The sequence below is a fragment of the Ciconia boyciana genome, chromosome 2, assembly GCF_034638445.1.
Source record: "Ciconia boyciana chromosome 2, ASM3463844v1, whole genome shotgun sequence".
Taxonomy (NCBI): domain Eukaryota; kingdom Metazoa; phylum Chordata; class Aves; order Ciconiiformes; family Ciconiidae; genus Ciconia; species Ciconia boyciana.
Genome location: NC_132935.1, coordinates 25,651,931 through 25,669,693, shown reverse-complemented (window position 1 = coordinate 25,669,693; position 17,763 = coordinate 25,651,931). Strand labels below are relative to the sequence as shown.

The window sequence follows — 17,763 nt, the reverse complement described above, 5'->3', positions numbered from 1 at the left end:
ATGATAGGTGTTTTGGGGATCATCAGGACTCCCCTGAGGCCATATGGAAGAGGAGTTGGGTACCTTTGGTGCAAATCTAGCAACTAGTCCAGGAGTTAGATTAGTCACCTATTTGTTGAGAGACCAGAGATCTGCTTCCTCTATAGCCAGAAAGGTTCAGAACAGTAACGCTCACCATTTTATCTGGCAGACGCAACTATTGCCTGAAGGTGGCATTTAAGGATTTGGAGGAGCAGTTGTGATTAAATGCGACTTATCATTTCCTAAAAAAGAGAAAATAAACTTCTGTACTCTCAAAGTGTGTTTTTATCAGATCTCTAATCTGATCATCAATTTTAATTTCCTTGACTGTGAAAGTCTTGTGTAATATGGAGGAACTTTGGAAGGTAAATCAGGCTGAGCTATCCATTGGGCCCTTATTTCTAAAAGAAAACTCTTGAAGCAAAGCCAGAAAAATTTTCCTGTTGGATGCCTTTCCTCACCTCTGTTTTGAAGCAGGATGTTGTTTTTTTGATCTTTGAGTAGCATTTCAGGAAAATACCTGATTCTTGTTGTGAGGTCTTTATTCTGGAGGTTGCACTGTAATTTTGGTATCTCTGAAGGTTTTTCCAGTATTAGTCTGTGCCAGTAGCTTTAATGTAGTACTTTTTTTAATGATTCCAAATTTTCTTTTCTACAGTACAGAAGTTGTTTTAGTTATTGTCTTGTTAACACCCTTCCTTCCAATGCCAAATGTATGTAAGTCTTGACCATGAGTTCAAAACTTTGCTATTGTGCTCGGATTTTCAGCCTGTTTTCTTTCTCTACAAAAATAACATAAAAAGTCAGTTTGGAGTGAGTAAGTCATACTATTCTGTTGTAAGAGAATATTTTTTTTTTTTTGCCAAGAATTACTCTAACGCATATTTGCTGGATTTATTACCCAATAGTTACTTGGGTAACCAGTGTCTGTAGTGAGCAGAACACATTGAGATTCCTAAGGAGTGGTCCAAGAAGAGGTTGATTCTTTTCCTCTTTCAGGTCTTGCAATAATTTAGTCTCTTGTCTGTGTCTTCTTCCTTCCAGTATCACTAAAGGATATTTATTAGATATGTCCATTATCTTATTCTAAAGGAGCCTTCATACTCCAGCAGGGCTTTGAATGTGGAGGAAATTAAATTTAAGGTCATCTTTAGGGAGTTTTCTGTCCTCTTAGTCTTTATTTCAAAAGAAAAGAGCTTCTGAATTATGTGGAGTTTAAAAACATGTGCATTCCTAGTGACTGGAACATAAAGTAACAGCAGTTTTCCTGTACATAAACCTAAAAAACCAAGTAGTTTCTAAGAGTTTAACAGATTTGCTATACAGGAGAGATTTTGTTGTTGAAGCAGTGTGTTACAGGGAAAAACTGTTCAGTTCATATAGTTTAAGTCAAGTCACGATCAAAGAAGTTTTTTGATTGATTTATTTATCATATGTAATTAACTGGCAATCATTGAACTATAGTTTTGGGCTCAATATCAGCAATGCAACAGATAACCACAATACCAGCCACTTACAAAATGGTAATATGCAATGACAAATTTCCAGCTGCTGTTCTGTAACTGATCCCAACATGTGCCACGCACACACAGACTTGTGTGCGCACACAGACATCCCTCTCGCAGGCCATGGAGTGTGCAAGCCCCCCTTGTCTGGGTGTGCAGGACCCCCTGCCTGCACACCCCTGCTGTGGGAGACACGAGTGCCCCCAGCCCCTCCTGCCACCCCCAGGACGTGACCCTGTGCCCCCGGGGTGCAGGTCCTGGGGGTGTCCCCGTGGAGAGCTGGAGGTGGCTTCTGGGGGCACACACGGGGTGGGGGGTGGTGGTGCCAAGCCCCGGCAGAGCCCCCGGTGCCACGGGCCACATCAGACAGGGTCACACCAGCCCTGACGGCTGCTGCTTCCACTCCAGGGTCTCTCCCTGTTACAATTGTTCATGTTTTTTTCATACTTCCTTTCAGGCTGGTTCCTTCTGTTTCAAAAATATCGTGGTAATTTCCTGGTTACTGCTAAATCTGGCTGATGGCCCCCCTTCCTCTTTCATGGGATCACTTGGGGCAAATATCCCCTGGCAGTTTGGGGCATTCTGTTTGCACTCGCATCTTTTAACTTAGCAGGCATTGTCATCTAGGCCATTTGCCTAGGGTGGGCTGTGCAAGCACCCCTACCTTGGTGTCATAATAAAAAGTGTAATTGGTCTGGAAGAATTTCACAGGTCAATGATATGTCACCTTTTTTGTCTCCAGGTGCTGAAGAAGATGAGGATAGTGCAGTGATAACAACATCCAGAACAATTCCAAAGTTACCGACAACTAGTGATGCATCTAGGGCCGAGACCACCACGGTGAAAATGCAGACCAAGGTGCCTGCACAAACAAAGGTGCGTGGCTGGAGAGCAACACCATTTACAATGGTTCTGCTGTACCCCATTGGTGGCTTGATGTTAACTTTGATTTACATGGATTAAAAAGCCTCCACAAGCTTAATGTTACTGCAGCCTGTTACATGAATACAGAGCTGCTCAGTTTCTTTCCTGCTAGAAAGTCTATGTAGGGACATCTGGATTTCACGTGAAAGAAAAGAGAGATGCAAAAAAGAATATCTCATGATACACAAGCGGTTTCTCATGATACCTTTGAGTCTGAGCTCTACCTTTTTTACATCTCTTTAAGAGTTATTCAAAAATTCTACATGAAACTTCCCTTCTCAAAGGAGAATGTTGTGTGGTTTGGCTGTAGTTTGAACACTTGCCAGGTTCCATTTGCTATTTCAGTATTTCCTTCTACCACCATAGGTAATATTGTCTAAGTTACCCTCAGAGGTGTTCTGAATATAACATACCTGATGTGTTAATTTCAGAATTGTTATTTCATTCAGAGGCTGTTATTCTGATAAACACAGGCAATATTTAACAGCTGTTTGCTAAATATACTTCTGGGGGTTTTAAACTTGTGGATAGTGTTTTTCATTCCGACATCATGACAACAAATAGATCCAGTTGCAATGTCTAGCACAGCTTTCTGCAGTCAAAAAGCTTCCCATGTGTTGTGTTTGTGGGTATTGTGGAGTACGCGTGCAGAGCCACAGCTTCGTGGCTGCCTGTGGCGGGTAGTGACTGTGCCGACTTGCAGTGCGCCTTGTCTGTAAGTGATGCTCTGTTTTCCTTTTTGTGCCACAGTCACCTGAAGAAATCGATAAAGAGGAAAGGCCCGAGACAGATGCCAAGAAAAAGAGTGATGAGCCAGGGGATGACACAGACGTGTTCACCGAGAAGCATTCAGAAAACCTCTTCCAGAGAACAGAAGTTCTGGCAGGTGAGGCATCGTTTGCCAAGGTCCATCTCGCCAGAAATACCACTGAAAACAGAGGGGTTCCATATCAAATAATGCAAACTCAACGTTTGTGTTTTCTTGATAGATTCTTAAACACATTCATGGGGTAGACAGTGGTTGATCTGATGAGAATGAGACCGGCATCTTCTGGAGTTATTTAATAGTGAAGTCTTGCTAATTGATTTGACACCCGCAAGTTGAATGCTGCCTGATGAATATCTGGAGCTTCCACAGCTCAGAAAGGGAGTTGCAATTTGGATTGATGCTTGCGGTGCAGAAATATATTTCTCACCCACACTCCCGAGAGCACATCGCTGTCTGGTCCATCTGGTGCAGATGGATGCTGCCTGGGAAGAGCTCACGGCAGGGGTGGGTGGATGGGTAGATGGAGAGGGATGGATGAGCGCTGTCCTTAGGATACAGAGGGTCTGTTTCCATGCATGACCCAGGGAGGCACAGGCTGGCCACAAATGTTTTCACGTGGCTTTCCTACCTGTGAGGTTTTTTTGGCATAAGAACAATGTTTACAGGTGTACTTTTCCCCCGTGTCCAGCGAGGGGGTGTTGGGAGCCATGAAGGTCACACAGTTTTGGACCGCATCTTCCTCTGAGCACCAAAATGTGAAATAGCCTTTAATATCGACACTAGTGGAAGCACGCGGGTTTGCTCTTGAAGTCTAGTTGGAGTTGATACTTTCTACACACTCCCAAGTGCATGATGAATGTAACGCCTCTGTTCCTACAGCTCCATGAAATGTTCTCTCCTATTACTCATCAGCAGGAAATTCATTTCAGTCTAGAGTCAGAGTGAAAACTGATGGAGAAAAGGGAAAACCCATTTCTTAGCTACTGTAAGAAAATAGTTCTTTTAAGGCTGAAAATGTTAACTGTTGAAAAATGAGTTTGAAAGAAACTTAAATGTTGTTATAAATGAAGACAACTTTATGCTCTGGCAGGATGGGTGGCTTTCTTAACTGAGGTTTTGGAAAATTTTTAATAACTTTTTTTAGAGCTGTGCATTGTTGGATCACTCACTTGTAGGTGGAATGTCCTTTTAAATGATTGCCTTCATAAATACAAACAGGCTTTCTGAGAGTATATTTCAGGATACTAATAATCTAAGACAGTTGCGTAACAGGAGCCCTTTTCTGTAATTTGAAAGTAATGGCAAACTCATTGTGTGAGATGAAAAAGAAACGTGGTGCTAAACTTGTTTTTCCGGCATATTGTGAATCTCTGTTTCTTTGATTACAGCTGTTATTGCTGGCGGAGTTATCGGTTTTCTTTTCGCAATCTTCCTTATCCTGCTGCTGGTATATCGCATGAGAAAGAAGGATGAAGGCAGTTACGACCTTGGTGAACGTAAACCATCCTGTGCTGCCTATCAAAAGGCACCTACTAAGGAGTTTTATGCATAAAATTCCTATTTAGTGTCTCTATTTATGAGATCACTGAACTTTTTTAAATAAAGCTTTTGCATAGAATAATGAAGATTTTTTTTTTTTTTTTCATTAAAGAGCCATTATGGCACCTTTATGATAAAATCCCATTGTATTTAAAACTTTTCATGTATTCCTTTAAAAATGTAAAATTAAAACTTAACATTTGCAGTGTTCTGTGAATAACAGTGGCAAAGCATTATTTTATAAAACCATTGATGTTCACTGAATCATTTTTAAAACTTTATGCATAAATATAAAATAATGAAAATGATTGTTTTATCCTATGGTTCAATGAAAGTTGTTTAATTTTTGTCGGCATGTCTCAGATTGATCTTACAAGTTCGTTTTTATTTCATTAATTTATCTGTTTCCAAAAAATGCCTTTTTGTAGTTGTCATGGTGCAATTTGTCTTCAGATAATTCAGATAACAGTAACTTTTAGTGTAAATGTAATTTTTCAGCTATGTAAACTTTAACCTCCACTTTGTATAAATTTAAGTGTCAGAATATCAGTTTTACACTTTGCATTGTTTCTCAGCGTACCTGTAGCTTCAGTGAGATTTGTAACAGCAAATTAATGTGTAAAATTGGATTATTACTACAAACTGTATAGTCGTATTCTTACTAAACAAATCTCCTGTAAGGAAGATTTGGAGTAAGCTACTGACAAACCTAAGCAAACCCAAAGACTCTAACAGTATTTTGAGAAGTTGCTGCAGATTTCTATGGCCACTGTATTTGTTAATTATTTGCAATTTGAAGGTACAAGTAGGGGTTTCAATTTTTGTTCTTTAAAAATGCATTTAAGTTGTAAACGTCTTTTAAAGCCTTTGAAGTGCCTATGATTATATGTAACTTGTCGCAGACTGGTGTTAATGAGTATATAACAGTAAAAGAAAATGTTGGTATTTTATAAGCACAGACAATTCTAATGGTAACTTTTGTAGTCTTACATGGATAGACATAATTGTAATTTGGGAACATAAACACTACTGAATAAATCATGTGGCCTAATACTGAGAATTCCATTGTGATATACTTTTATATGCTTTTCATTTTATGTCTACTTGCTTATGTTTTAATGTCAGAGTACATCTAGTAGATCTTAAAAATCCAGACCAAAAAAAAAAGGCTGTTGATCAGGCTGATCCTCGGACCAGATTTATTGCTGAGAAAAGTGGGAATGTTGAAGTCTTGCATCTGGTGTATGAGTTATGAGTCATTCAACCTTTGCATTATATTTAATGGCAGTATTGACACAGACCTGTTCTTCCTGCAAATGTTGTTTTCCGTACTGTAAAATTCAAAGGAGTACCTGGTTTCATTTATTGTGTATATCGGTTTTCGATTTGTTGTTCTGGTTTGTTTTTTCCCTGGCCTTTTGGAGAATTTTGGTTTATTCTGCTCGGACTCCAGCAGAAGAGTTGAGACAAGTGGAATATCTTCATAAGAGAAGAAAGAAATATTCCAAGTAGAAGAGAAAAGGCTCTGTTGCTTAGACCACAGATAGGTGTCGGATAGAGGGGCACGTGGAGAAGACGATAGTCTGCCTCCTTATATTATGCTTTGTAACAGACAAATGGCTTCGTCTTCTGCTCTGTTAACCTCCTCAATTTTTATTTTTGAGATTTCCAAAATACAGGTGTTCAGGACGTCAAGCTGAACTGCTTCTCAGAAATGGCAATGTATTGTAAATAAGATCTGGTAGCTCTTCAGATAAGAGTTGCGTAACTTGTATTTGTTGCTGTCCCAAGTTCAGTGGTCATTTAGGAACAAACGAACACTATCCTGTGCTAAAATATTTAATATATTGCTTTTTAAATTACTTATACTTACTGGCAAGTTTTTCAAAGCCATACAAGTTCAACAAGTAAAAACAGGGTAAGAATTTAACAGGTATATCTTATTGTGCAATATTTAGTGAAATTCAATTAGTAAAATAACTGCTTGAAATAACTGTGCCAAGAAAAGAGAATTTCTGGCAAATGCTGTGCCACTGCTGTAAAATAAAGCATTTGTTAAAGTGCCAAAATAAAGTCTACCATGCCTAAACTAATACTTTATTTGTATAGTCTGACATCCAGTTTTTTGAAGCCCACTTTGCTTAAGGTAGTAGATCTGAATTTTCTTTAAGGGTGCAATGAATATCGCTGTAAGTATAGCTATAAATATTAAACACTAGATAAATTGTCTCCTCCTTCTTCATAAGTGAATTGATATTAAGAAGCTGTTTTCTTTTTATTTATATTGTTAGACTCTGCCTGTATACTATGCACAGGACACTTTATCCAAGGTAGACTTCTGTTGTAATTATGCAGGCTACCAAATATTATGCTTGTCAGGTTCCTCCTGCATCTGCTTACAAGCAGAAGCAATGGTAAAGTTTCAGCTCTATTTCACTACTCACCTTTTTTTCCCCTACACATCCATTATCCACTCTGTTATACGCAGAAGAGGTGTAATGCTTCAGCTATGTACGCAGACTTAAAATATCACAGTCCTCCCACCCTCCCTAACAAAAAATTGAAACTTCTTTAATGTGCAATAGGCGTGATAGTAGCATTTATCATCTCGCAATCTCTTTGCCTTTCTTTTTCAGTGCCAAACCATACTATTGGGGAAAAATTCTAACAGAGCTATCATCTCAATTATAAACGTCGGTTCAGTTTTCATCAGGCTGAAAAAAACCAGGCTGATGCAGACACCCAGCTTCCAGCAACGCTGTTCAGAAGAAATGGGCAGCTGAATGCACATCTCTTACACTGAGCGTTCCTAGCACGAGTTAGTCTTCAGTTTTGCTTCCCTTTTGTTTTCCCCTTCCTGGATGTGTTTCTAGCAATACTCTGGCTACTCATGGATGTTGCTGGGCAGCTGGGAGTCCCGGTGCCAGGCTGTGGATGCTGCGCCACATGCCCGCAGCTAGCAGCGGCATCTGTACCTCTGGGATGGCTTTTCCTAAAGACCCTTGGCTCTTCTCTGCTGGAGCTGCTGTAGCAGCTCCGAAATTCCTCAGCAACCTGATCCGGCGCCTCCTTGTGATTGATAGGCTCTAGTGTTTATCAGAATGCCATTTTGCTTTGATTTACTCTGGGTTATAAATGGTTACTTCCTCTTAGATTCTTTGCAAATGAAGCCCGATGCAAGTAACGTAAAGCTTATGTTAAAAGCAGTCTCTCACCTTTGCTTTATTCGTGGAGAAATAACTTCAGAAGTTGAGTTCCTTGTTCCTCTGCTTGCCAGCTTTAAAAGTGAATTGTAGCTCATGTTTACAGGCTGCGTTGCTAGTTTTTTCTTCACTTTGAGCATTGTACTTCATTGAAATAGGATAAATTAAAACCAAAATTGTCCTCTTGTATCTCCTAACAAGAGAATAGCATATTTGTCACTTTGGCTAGTTGTTGCTCTTCTTTTCCCTTGGAGCTGTGTATTGAAATGATGGAGTGCAGTCTTAAATGACAGATACTACTTTTAAGCAACATATGGAATACAGGAAACTTTTGTAAGGAAAGAAGTATCCAGATAAACATTAAACAAAAACTATTGGTGTGAGGGAAATGATGATAGCATGCTTAGTATTACATTCTTTGTTCAAGTAAGCAAACAAGGAGAAGGGGAAAGGAATCTGAGGGGAAAAAGATCTCTAAGGAAACTATTCTTACAGATGAAAATAATAGAGCAATTTTTTTTAAACTTGCAATCAGTTATATTTGTTACTTAGCACTTGCTTAATCAGACTGGCATAATGTCCTTTAAGGAATTTGCAATATTATTGTCCATTTTTAATGAGCTTTAATATTAGTTTTGTTACATTTAAGCTTTTGCCTGTGTATGACCGAGCTCTGAACCTTGGTGTGAAAACTCCGTGCTGTGAACTCTCCGAGCATTGCCTTTCCAAAACTTTCTTCAGGTTGAGGAAGCACAACTTTGCTGTACAGATTGTCTGAGAAAAGGTACAGCAAGCATCCCCCTCCCTGGCACATCTTTTAGTCCTGGGATGGTTCATGGCTGGAGCAGAAGAGCGGTTTTGCTAAGGACTGGAGCGGCAGAGGGGGATGCTGACATGTGCGTTTCATTTCCTCTTGCCTCTTGGGCTGACCAGGCGCTGGGTTCAGCTGTGTGGGTGGGAGTGGAGGAGCTGTAACCCAACCCTGCCAGTGGAAAAGATGCTTTGCCAAGATTTCTTCCCCTGTGAAGTAAAGTTGTATATTTTTTGCTTTGAAAACAAACAAATGATAAAACCTAAGCGCAGTAGAGCTAGAAATGGAAACGTGGGCTCCTGCCCTGACTGCTGTGAACCAATTTCACATGTGCATCGGATGTGCAGAGTAGCTGCTTGCGTGGGTGGAACTCTGAAAAACCCTCTGTGTGCTTGCAGTATCTGAGCTTAGTTTCTAGCAGGGATGTGGGGGAGGGGACAGGGCCCATGTAGAACTACAGACATTAATTTGGGGTAAGTGGAAAGAAGACAGGAAGAGAAACTGTCCTGACAGCTGACGTTTTCCACTGGAAGTTACAAGGCATTTTGTTTTCTTTAGTGGTTGCCATCACACTGAACTTGCTCTTAACAGGGAGAATCTGTAGTCAGAAAGGTGGGCAGATGTTGGTGTCATACCCTGAGAGATGCTCTTGGTTGCACACAGCTTCCCAGCACATCGCAGATCTGTGCTACCTGTTGCACATGTTGCCAGTCGCAGCTTCTGCTGGCTGCTCACCCCCAGGATTTGCAGAAGAACTGGTATAGCAAAACGGGTGGAGGATCTACAAGGTTGACCCCACACACCCTCTGCTACCCACAGGAGATGCTGGGAGGGCGGCAGGAGGCAACTACTAGGGTGCTGCATTGCACTTGGAAGGGTCTGGGTTGTCTTTTGTCCATGGCAGGTGGGAAGAAACAGATGAGACGTGCAACCGGGGCTTTGTAGTTGAGATGTGCTGTTGCATATTGAAGCAACTTTCCATTTCTTCTCCATGCTTGGGAGATGTCAAGCTTTCACTACCCCTAACTCCTTCCATATCAAGTGTGTTTATGGCATAGCCTGCAGACTTCTGGAGTTTTTTAATTCACATTGCAGCTTAAAAACTGTGCCATAGTTGGGCTGGGGCTGAGGGCCACTATCTCTCATGGCTGAAGGTCAGGTCCAAAGAATTCCTCCAGCATGGCAGTTCAGGCCCAGCCTGGAGTGAGAGGAAGTAGGAATACTTGTGAAAAACTTCCAGAAGAATATTGCAAAACCTGTAATAGTTTGTTGAAAATAAACAGAGCCCAAGTTCTCTGTAGGGGGTGACTTTAATTCATTTAGATTTCTTCTGGGGCATTAAGCAATTTTTTTTCCCATGGATCTTTTGTTGATTTGTTGAATGCAAAGGAAGGTTCTGATTTTTTTCTATTTTTAGTCCTAAAATGAACCAAGCGCTGACGTATAAGGAACAATAATTCCGCCAGACAAGCTACTTGAAGCTTATCTAGTGGTGGGAAACTAAGCTCAGTGGAGGAGAAAGTTCTGTGTCCTAGTTACCCACCCACCTTGTATGGCCATATGTAGTCCTACGGTTTGGTGCCTGTTTTCCTGAGCTCCTGTGGTGGAACAGGAGCTTTCTCTAAACACTACAGCTCCCCAGAGGATACCAAAGAGAAATCGGAACAGAGTTACTTTTTGATGTTTTTGTGTCATAACCCGTAATACTAACGCTCAACTCCCTCCTACTCCCCTTTCTAAATATAGCGGCAGGGGAGAAGTCAACAACCATCACACTAAACAGTACTGAAAGAATGTAAAACAGTCCAAAGTTCAGTTTTCATCATTCATCCCTGTAATTTTCGTTACCGCAGAGCTAACAGAAGAGTCTCTTGTGAAAGGAAGAGAAGCGGAGCATGTGCTTCCTTCTGGACCAGCCCACAGTGCCAGCTGAGTTAACGCTGACTTGGGGAAAAACCTCTTCTTGGGAAGGAACAGCTTCTGGGGCCGAGTCTCAACTGGCTGAGGGCACAGCTTATCTCCTCCGCAGACCAAAACGCTCGAACGAAGGACCCTGCCTTGACCTGGTGCCTTGCTGCCAGGCTAGCGGCTGTGCTACCTTCATGCTGGTGAGGCAAGGCTTCAGGAGCAGTTCTAGTAAATCTTCGTTATCTGAGCTGCACCCCGTAGGAAAACCTTCCCTGAGAATCACAGTCAGCTTAAATTATTGACTACAATCAAAGCAGCAGCAAGAAACCTTTCCTTGAATCATCAGCTTTCACCTTGTTTTGCATGTGCTCAGATATTTTCCTAAAGAAAATTGGTTTTCATCGGCTGGTAAACAAGACAACTTGTTAACTGGTCATTTAATCTTTACAGTAAATTTTGTACTTCTTTTTGCTCTGCAGGAGCACGCACTATTTACATATTTATGACATTACAAAGCTTAACTTCCATTTTTATATTCTAGTGTTTCCATTCTGTTATGTTAAAAATGGCAAATAAATATTTATTTACCAGCTGATTCAGTTTATAGCTTTTATTTGTTTCAACTTGCTTTTCCATGGAAATAGAGATTTCATTAAGAATGCATAAAATTAGCACTTCTTATAAAGTAAAATATATTAAGCACATCAGAACAAAGATTAGCCAAAGCATTTTGACTTTAAAGCATATGTAATTATTGGAAGTAACTTATTTATTAGGCAAAAGCATTTTTGCTAGTTATTGAATTGAGTAATTGAAATCACAATGTCTGTTAAGACTTTAAAACCAGTAGGTCTCAGTCTTTCTTCTTTTTTCCCATAGGTTGGAAGAGTACAAGCTTTCCTGCTTTTTCAGCTTCTAAGTGATTTTATAAAAAAAGCCTGAAAATAAAAAAAAGAGAATTTTATACCTACAGAAGAGCTGTCAAAGAGTCTAAAGTTTTCTTTTATCATCTCAAAAACTGGTTACAGGTGCTCAGCCATGTGACTTCTCCCAATTCATGGTTTGATTTTTGTAACAGCTCTGGCAGTAGACATCATCCATTTTTCTCTGCCAGTCTGTGCTTTTTATAACACACATTCAACCACTAAAAGCTAAGTGGAATTTTATTTCAGCCTTTCCTGATGGGACTTTTAATGCAGATTCTGAAACTCCATAGACTTGTTCAGCTCTGGCTTTTCTAGATTCTAAGAAATATACGTACCTGTCCTTAAATAAGCAATATATTCTTTTACACAAGGTCTTAGTATATCAGCTTTTCACTTTTCAGCATGTGTGTCAAAGCTTTCAAATTGTGATCAAATTTGAGTAAGAATCATGCCATCTTCTAAATATATACCATAGAGGATCAGAAGAGGACTCCAAAACTTTAGTTAGTTTTGATAGTAACATGTTGACTCTCTTGCAGAATCACATTTTTTTAAAGTTTAAATGATTAATGCTATATTATCGCTGCTTGACTTGACCAGCCTGTTCAGGGTCTTGTAGTTAAACCTAGAATGAGATAGTGGTGAAGCTGGGTCTCAAAGCATGCATCCACACACTGAGTGGGGAATTGTGTCTAAAAACCCATCACAAAATGCCTCTCACTTTTGGGCCTGTTCAGATGGTAACAAGCTATTTTGGCACTCAGTTTCTGTCCATCTGTCTAGTATCTGCCACTCCAAGAACGCTCCCCTTCCCAGTGCAATGGCTGGCTGAAGCATCATTACCCAGAGAAGTCACACTCCTCCTCAGCCTCCTGTCTGCCTCTGTTAGATGGATATTTTATTGGCTCATCCTGTATGAAGACAGTCTGTAACATGTTCAAGACAGTTGAACCCAGACCCAAGCTGTGCCCAGGGAGTAACTGTGTTTTCATGCAGGGTGGTGGGGTTGCACTGGATGTCCTTTGAACTCGGAACTCACCATTACAGTAGATGTGTTATGAAAAAAGGGCTGCTTTGGTACATGGCGGGGTAGAGAATTCCCTTTAAGTCCTTATATCCAGAAATAAAAGATGTATTTTTATCTGCATTTTTAAAAGTATCTATGGATTTAAACTTGTTTGGGACAAATATATGTTGAGTAAGTTGAACCTGGATTTTGAGCAAGTTGACTCTGGATTTTATCCTCACAAAAATATTGAGATGAATAAAGGTACCTAGCTGTAGTGGAGAGAGTTGCTGAGAGAAACTACGATTTAATTCCTTCATTGTAAGGGAAGTTATTTAGAGCAGTATTTAATGTATTTTTAATGCAAATATATGATAATTGATGTTAGGCATCCAAATGCCTTTGCTTTGTAAACACAGGAGTAGAGGTGGACTCATGTATATTGCTGGACCAATTGCTACCTGAAGACTGGAGATCCATAGGAATGCACAGAGAAGGCTCCTTGCACCTCTGGTTTCACATCAGGTGCCCACGCACTGCTCTCCACCCATGGCAGCACAAGCCACACAGTTTATAAGGAGATTCAAGTGGGAACACTTTCCACCAACGCTTAACAAAAACCTTCCTGTGGCATGGCAAACCTTCCTGTGGCAACCTTCCTGTGGCAAAGCTATTGCCCCTGTAAGTAAACTTGTAGTAATCTGCAGGAGAAATTACACTGCCAGTCTATGTCTTACTAGCAAGTTTTGCTGCCAGAATTTTTGTGGGGTCATGAGTTGCTGGCATTTTTATGTCCTCGGAGCATGTGTGTTCATCACTGCTTTTTTGAGGTGCTGCATGCCCTCGCTGCAAGAGGCTGTAACAGCAGAAGGGCTGCTGTAAGGACCCAGGGCTCGCAGCTGCCAACATCACTGTGTTCTTGGAGCATGTATACAGTGGCATCATTTTGCTAGTAGCTATACGTTGGCTTGTATTGTTCAGAAAGGAGATTTCACTTCAGCAGGGGAAGCTGAACTTTGTTGGCTTACATCAACTTAGTATGAGAATGCATAGAAACTTGGGGCAACTAATGCCGACTTCTGACAGTAAACCTGCGTGGCACTGGACAGGCCCCAGCTAAGATGTGTCCCAAGCAAGCACGCCCTAGCAACCCGCTGCTGGCAGATGTTCTGCTCTCAGCTGATGCTGCTCTTGATACCCAAAAACATGAGTCTCTGATGCAGCAGCAGCAAAGCTAGCAGAACTGTACAGAAGAATAGCTGCCACGAGGGGCCTGCTGTTTTTCTTGCACAATGTCCCTACCTTTTTCCCCATTCTATGCACTATTAAGATATATTTATTTGCTGCCAGGCTGCATAAATAGAAAGATGTACAAGTCAGGGTCAAGCTTGAACACTTCTTCCTAGGAAGAAATGAAAAACAGCACTTTTGGAAGCTTAGGAATATTTCTTTTCAGCTCCTTTAACTGAAAAAGAAGAGGAAATAAAAGCTGAAGTTTGCATTAATTAGCAGTCCATATTTACCTGCCTACATTGCAAAGCAACAAAGAAAAACTTTAAATGAAGAAAATACCTTCTAGTGGTACTGAAATACAATGTGGACCTAGAGGAGACTTTTGGGAGACAAAAAATGGAAAATGCTTTAGTAAAGTAAATAAATGTCATAAAATGAAAATTGAGAGCATGCTTCTAAACAAGGGTAGCTGGTATATTGGCAATTCCTTCAGGCTGGTACAGTGTGCTCCCACTTCAAACACCTTTTTTGTTTGGACCTGTGCTGGCAGCTTTTCAAAGGAATCTCATGCTTTCTTCCCTCCCCCTCCTCACTTTGCATAATAATTAGTATGTGAATATGCCTGTGATTTCTTCTTATTATTTTAATGTAGTCACATTTTAGAGACTTCAATAAAGTTCAGAGCTCCACGGAAGCAGTCCTTGCTCCAAAAACCATGCAGCCAAAACGGATTGGAAAAACAAAGCACAGCATAATAGCATCATCCCCATTTTGTACAGGGAGAAGCGTGGTACCAAGTGACTGTCATATCAGAAGGGATTCAGGATCCATTCAGGCGGTATCCTCTGCCTAACAGCAGACTCCACCAGTTGCTTCATGTACTGTGTAATAGAAGGTGAAAAAATCCAGCAGTAAAAAGTGAGATCTGTCCTCACATAAGATTTCATTCCCCTTTCTAGGAGTTAGATACTGGCTTACTCCCTGAAGCACCAAGTTACAATCAGGTAATTATGATTATTTTTGACATTCAGATTTATCAAATCCCTTTCTTGAATATTAAGTTCTTGACTCTGACGCTGTTCCTACCAGTGTAATCATAGCAGTCTTGTAAAGATACATCCATATGGGGACCTTCAAGCACCTGAATAGTCTTAATGAGTTCAGAAGTATGCAAGATGGATCACACGGGTGATTTCTGGGTGGGGGGGGCTAGGATTTTGCCCAGTGTAGCTTATGAAGTCTGGAAAACTGAGTGCAGGTCTCCTTAGCTCCAGCCTCTCCCTGATTTACAATTACAATCCCGAGGAGGGAAGAACAGCCATCTGAAAGTCCCGAAGCTGCAAACTAAAGGAAAACAAAGCTATGCATTTAGTGAATAATGCAAAATATGAGAAAATAACATAAGAGATGGGTGTGATGGAAATACCTTTCCCGAGGCTAAGTGGGTACTGATGTGTTTCAAACCCATAAACAGATTTGTGTGTGTTGCTGGCTGAAGAGGTTTGGGTTTTGTTGTTAGGTCTCTTTTCTTGCTCTTACTTACTGCTTCTCAGGCAAGGGCAACAGAAGACATGAGCAGTGTGCTCTCCTCTTCCCTGTGACCTGGGATTAATGACAGCCATGACAAGATTTCTCCATCCTTCTGACTATTTGGTGGCAGGGAAAAAAGATAGCTTATCATCATTCATCCTTGACTGTGGAAGGATTAATAAAGGAAGATAACTCAGGAAAAAATAATGGGAAACCAGGTGATTTAATTGTAAAGGAACAAATGAAGAGAGAAGGAATTCCTCCCAGAAATCAATCCAAATCCTAAATTTGAATACTACAAGTGTAGTTTCACATGAGCTCCTTCATGCAGACCTGTGCTATGTTGTTTCTCGTTGCAAGCAAAAAGGAAAGCCCTGTGTTGATGGTTAAGTTCAAGACATTGTGGGTGCAACAGCCAGCCATTGAGGATGGAATATTTTCTTGCATGACCTACAGCGACACATTTAGAACTACTCAATCACTGTGTATAATCTTTCCAGACATATAGTCCCAGACAGACACTTACAGTTTATAGGGCACGATATGTAAAGAATACACAGAATGCACAGGAAAGAGACAGGTAGATCTCCAATAGAAATTTACTTGTTCAGCATTTTTATTTAAACAGTTATTTCGTCACCCTCAATGGAACAGGGCTCTCAAGAACTGCAGCAGTTTGGGAGAAACTTACTGTTGCATCCCACGGGCATGCTCTGTTATCTGTATAGCAGGGGGGACAGCCCCAGCTGTAAAAATGTACCATCCAGATTGTGCACTGAAAAATCCAAGTGAAAAAATACAAATGAGTCACCTCAAATAAATGGGTGGAGGAGTCAGGTTGGCAGGGACAGGCATTATTTTATAATAATGTGTGTTTCAAATCCCTCCTCAAGGTACACACCCATGAAGCTCATCAGTATTACTCTTTTCACTTAGGCAGAGAGTTCATGAATATTGGAATACTGTGTTGAATATTAGAAGGAAATTCTTCACTGTCTTCCTGCTACAGCAGCTTTTTGGAAATGCACCAAGGGCTTTGAGCCTAAAAACACCTACCTGTAAGCACCTGGGTAGTCCCATTGACTTAAATAGAACGAATCGAGGGCTTCAATTCAGGTGTTTGCAGATTAAGACCCATGTTTGTATTTTAAGATCTTATCTACAGAAGAAATTGCACTCATTTACCTAAGTGTTTTTATAAACACACCTTTATTTAAATGAGTGCAATGTTCCTTGTGCAGAAGGCCGCCCCGTGAGAAGCGGCGGCCCTGCCTCGGCTCCCCGCAGCGTGAAGGCAGTGACGGCTCTCAGCACGCTGGAAAGCAGCGAACGACACGGTATTGCCGCCATGCTGAGGTACCCAGCGAGCAGGCCGCTGCCACCGTGCAGGCAGCAGGGAAGCCTCCTCAGGCTTCCTCCGTTTGCTGTACGTCCTTGCACCGCTCACACGACCCGCCCGCCTACAGAAACGCAATCCCGTGTGGCAGGCAGCCCCTAGCTCCGAGGCGGTTCTCCCCGGGAAGGGCTGGTGACGGTGCATGGATGGGAGTTTTCAGGCCTCCTCCCCGAGAGGCTGGGGTCGGGCGGCCTGAGGCACCGCGAGGCACCGCGGCCTGACCCGCCGGCAAGGGGGGGGACGCCCGTCCTCGCCCGCAACGCAGCGCCGGGGCCGGCCCAGGCTCTGAGGCGGCTTCCACGCGGCTTCAGGCGGCCTCGGCGCAACCGGCACCAGCCGGGCCCGGGCCGCGGCCCGCCCCCTTCCCCCAGCCGCGGCGGCTGCGGCTCCTCCCCCTGCCCCGTCCCCAGCCGGCTGGGCGGAGGCGGGGGCCGCGCTGGCTCCGCCGCGGCCCGCTCGGCACGGGGAAGGTGCGTGTTTGTTCTGGTCCCCTCCTCCTCCTCCTCCTCTTCTCCTCCTTCTCCTCCTCGCAGGGGGCCGCGGGCCCCGCCCGGGAAGCGTTCGCCCGGCCCGGCCTGCCGCCGCGGGAGCGGGGCTGGCGGCGCCCCTCCGCCGGGTGCAGCGCTCTGCCGGGGCCGCGCTTCTCGCGGGGGGCCCGGCTCCGGCTCCGCCGCCTGGCTGGGGGCGAGGAGGGGCACGCAGGCCGTCATCACCGGCGGGGCTCAGCCCCGTCTCCTCCTCTTGCCGAGGGCTTGCTTTAAAGTTCTGCCAGCATGTGCTGGGGTCCCCCCCCGAAGTGGGGCCTTCAGCCGCCGGGCCGCAGCCTCGGGTGCTGCCGGGCCAGCCCTGCCCTGGGTCGGTGGGCCGGAGCCCCCCGGCCTGGCAGCGGGGCGTTGGGCCCACCTCGCGCCCGTCCTGCCACCCTTCTCTGGAGGGAACAGACATCAGCTTGGTCGCCCTCCAGGAACACGGACGCTCCATCGCGTGACAAA

At 42.8% G+C, this 17,763-nt stretch overlaps 2 protein-coding genes across 6 annotated transcripts in view; both read left to right on the top strand.

The window, feature by feature from the left end:
• The window catches only part of SDC2 (syndecan 2), a 62,184-nt gene extending 55,326 nt beyond the window's left edge, over positions 1-6,858 (top strand). The window contains exons 3-5 of the mRNA XM_072852139.1: positions 2,269-2,402; positions 3,201-3,336; positions 4,608-6,858. Of these exons, the coding sequence (XP_072708240.1) occupies positions 2,269-2,402; positions 3,201-3,336; positions 4,608-4,771 (434 nt within the window). The 3' untranslated portion in view covers positions 4,772-6,858. The remainder of the gene's footprint in view (positions 1-2,268; positions 2,403-3,200; positions 3,337-4,607) is intronic.
• A 10,243-nt stretch (positions 6,859-17,101) lies between these two features.
• The window catches only part of CPQ (carboxypeptidase Q), a 166,469-nt gene continuing 165,807 nt past the window's right edge, over positions 17,102-17,763 (top strand). For 2 of the 5 annotated variants that reach the window (XM_072851188.1, XM_072851191.1), the window contains exon 1: positions 17,102-17,241. The gene's annotated coding sequence lies outside the window, so the exon portion shown is untranslated. The remainder of the gene's footprint in view (positions 17,242-17,763) is intronic. The other 3 variants (XM_072851190.1, XM_072851189.1, XM_072851192.1) reach the window with 2 other exon arrangements.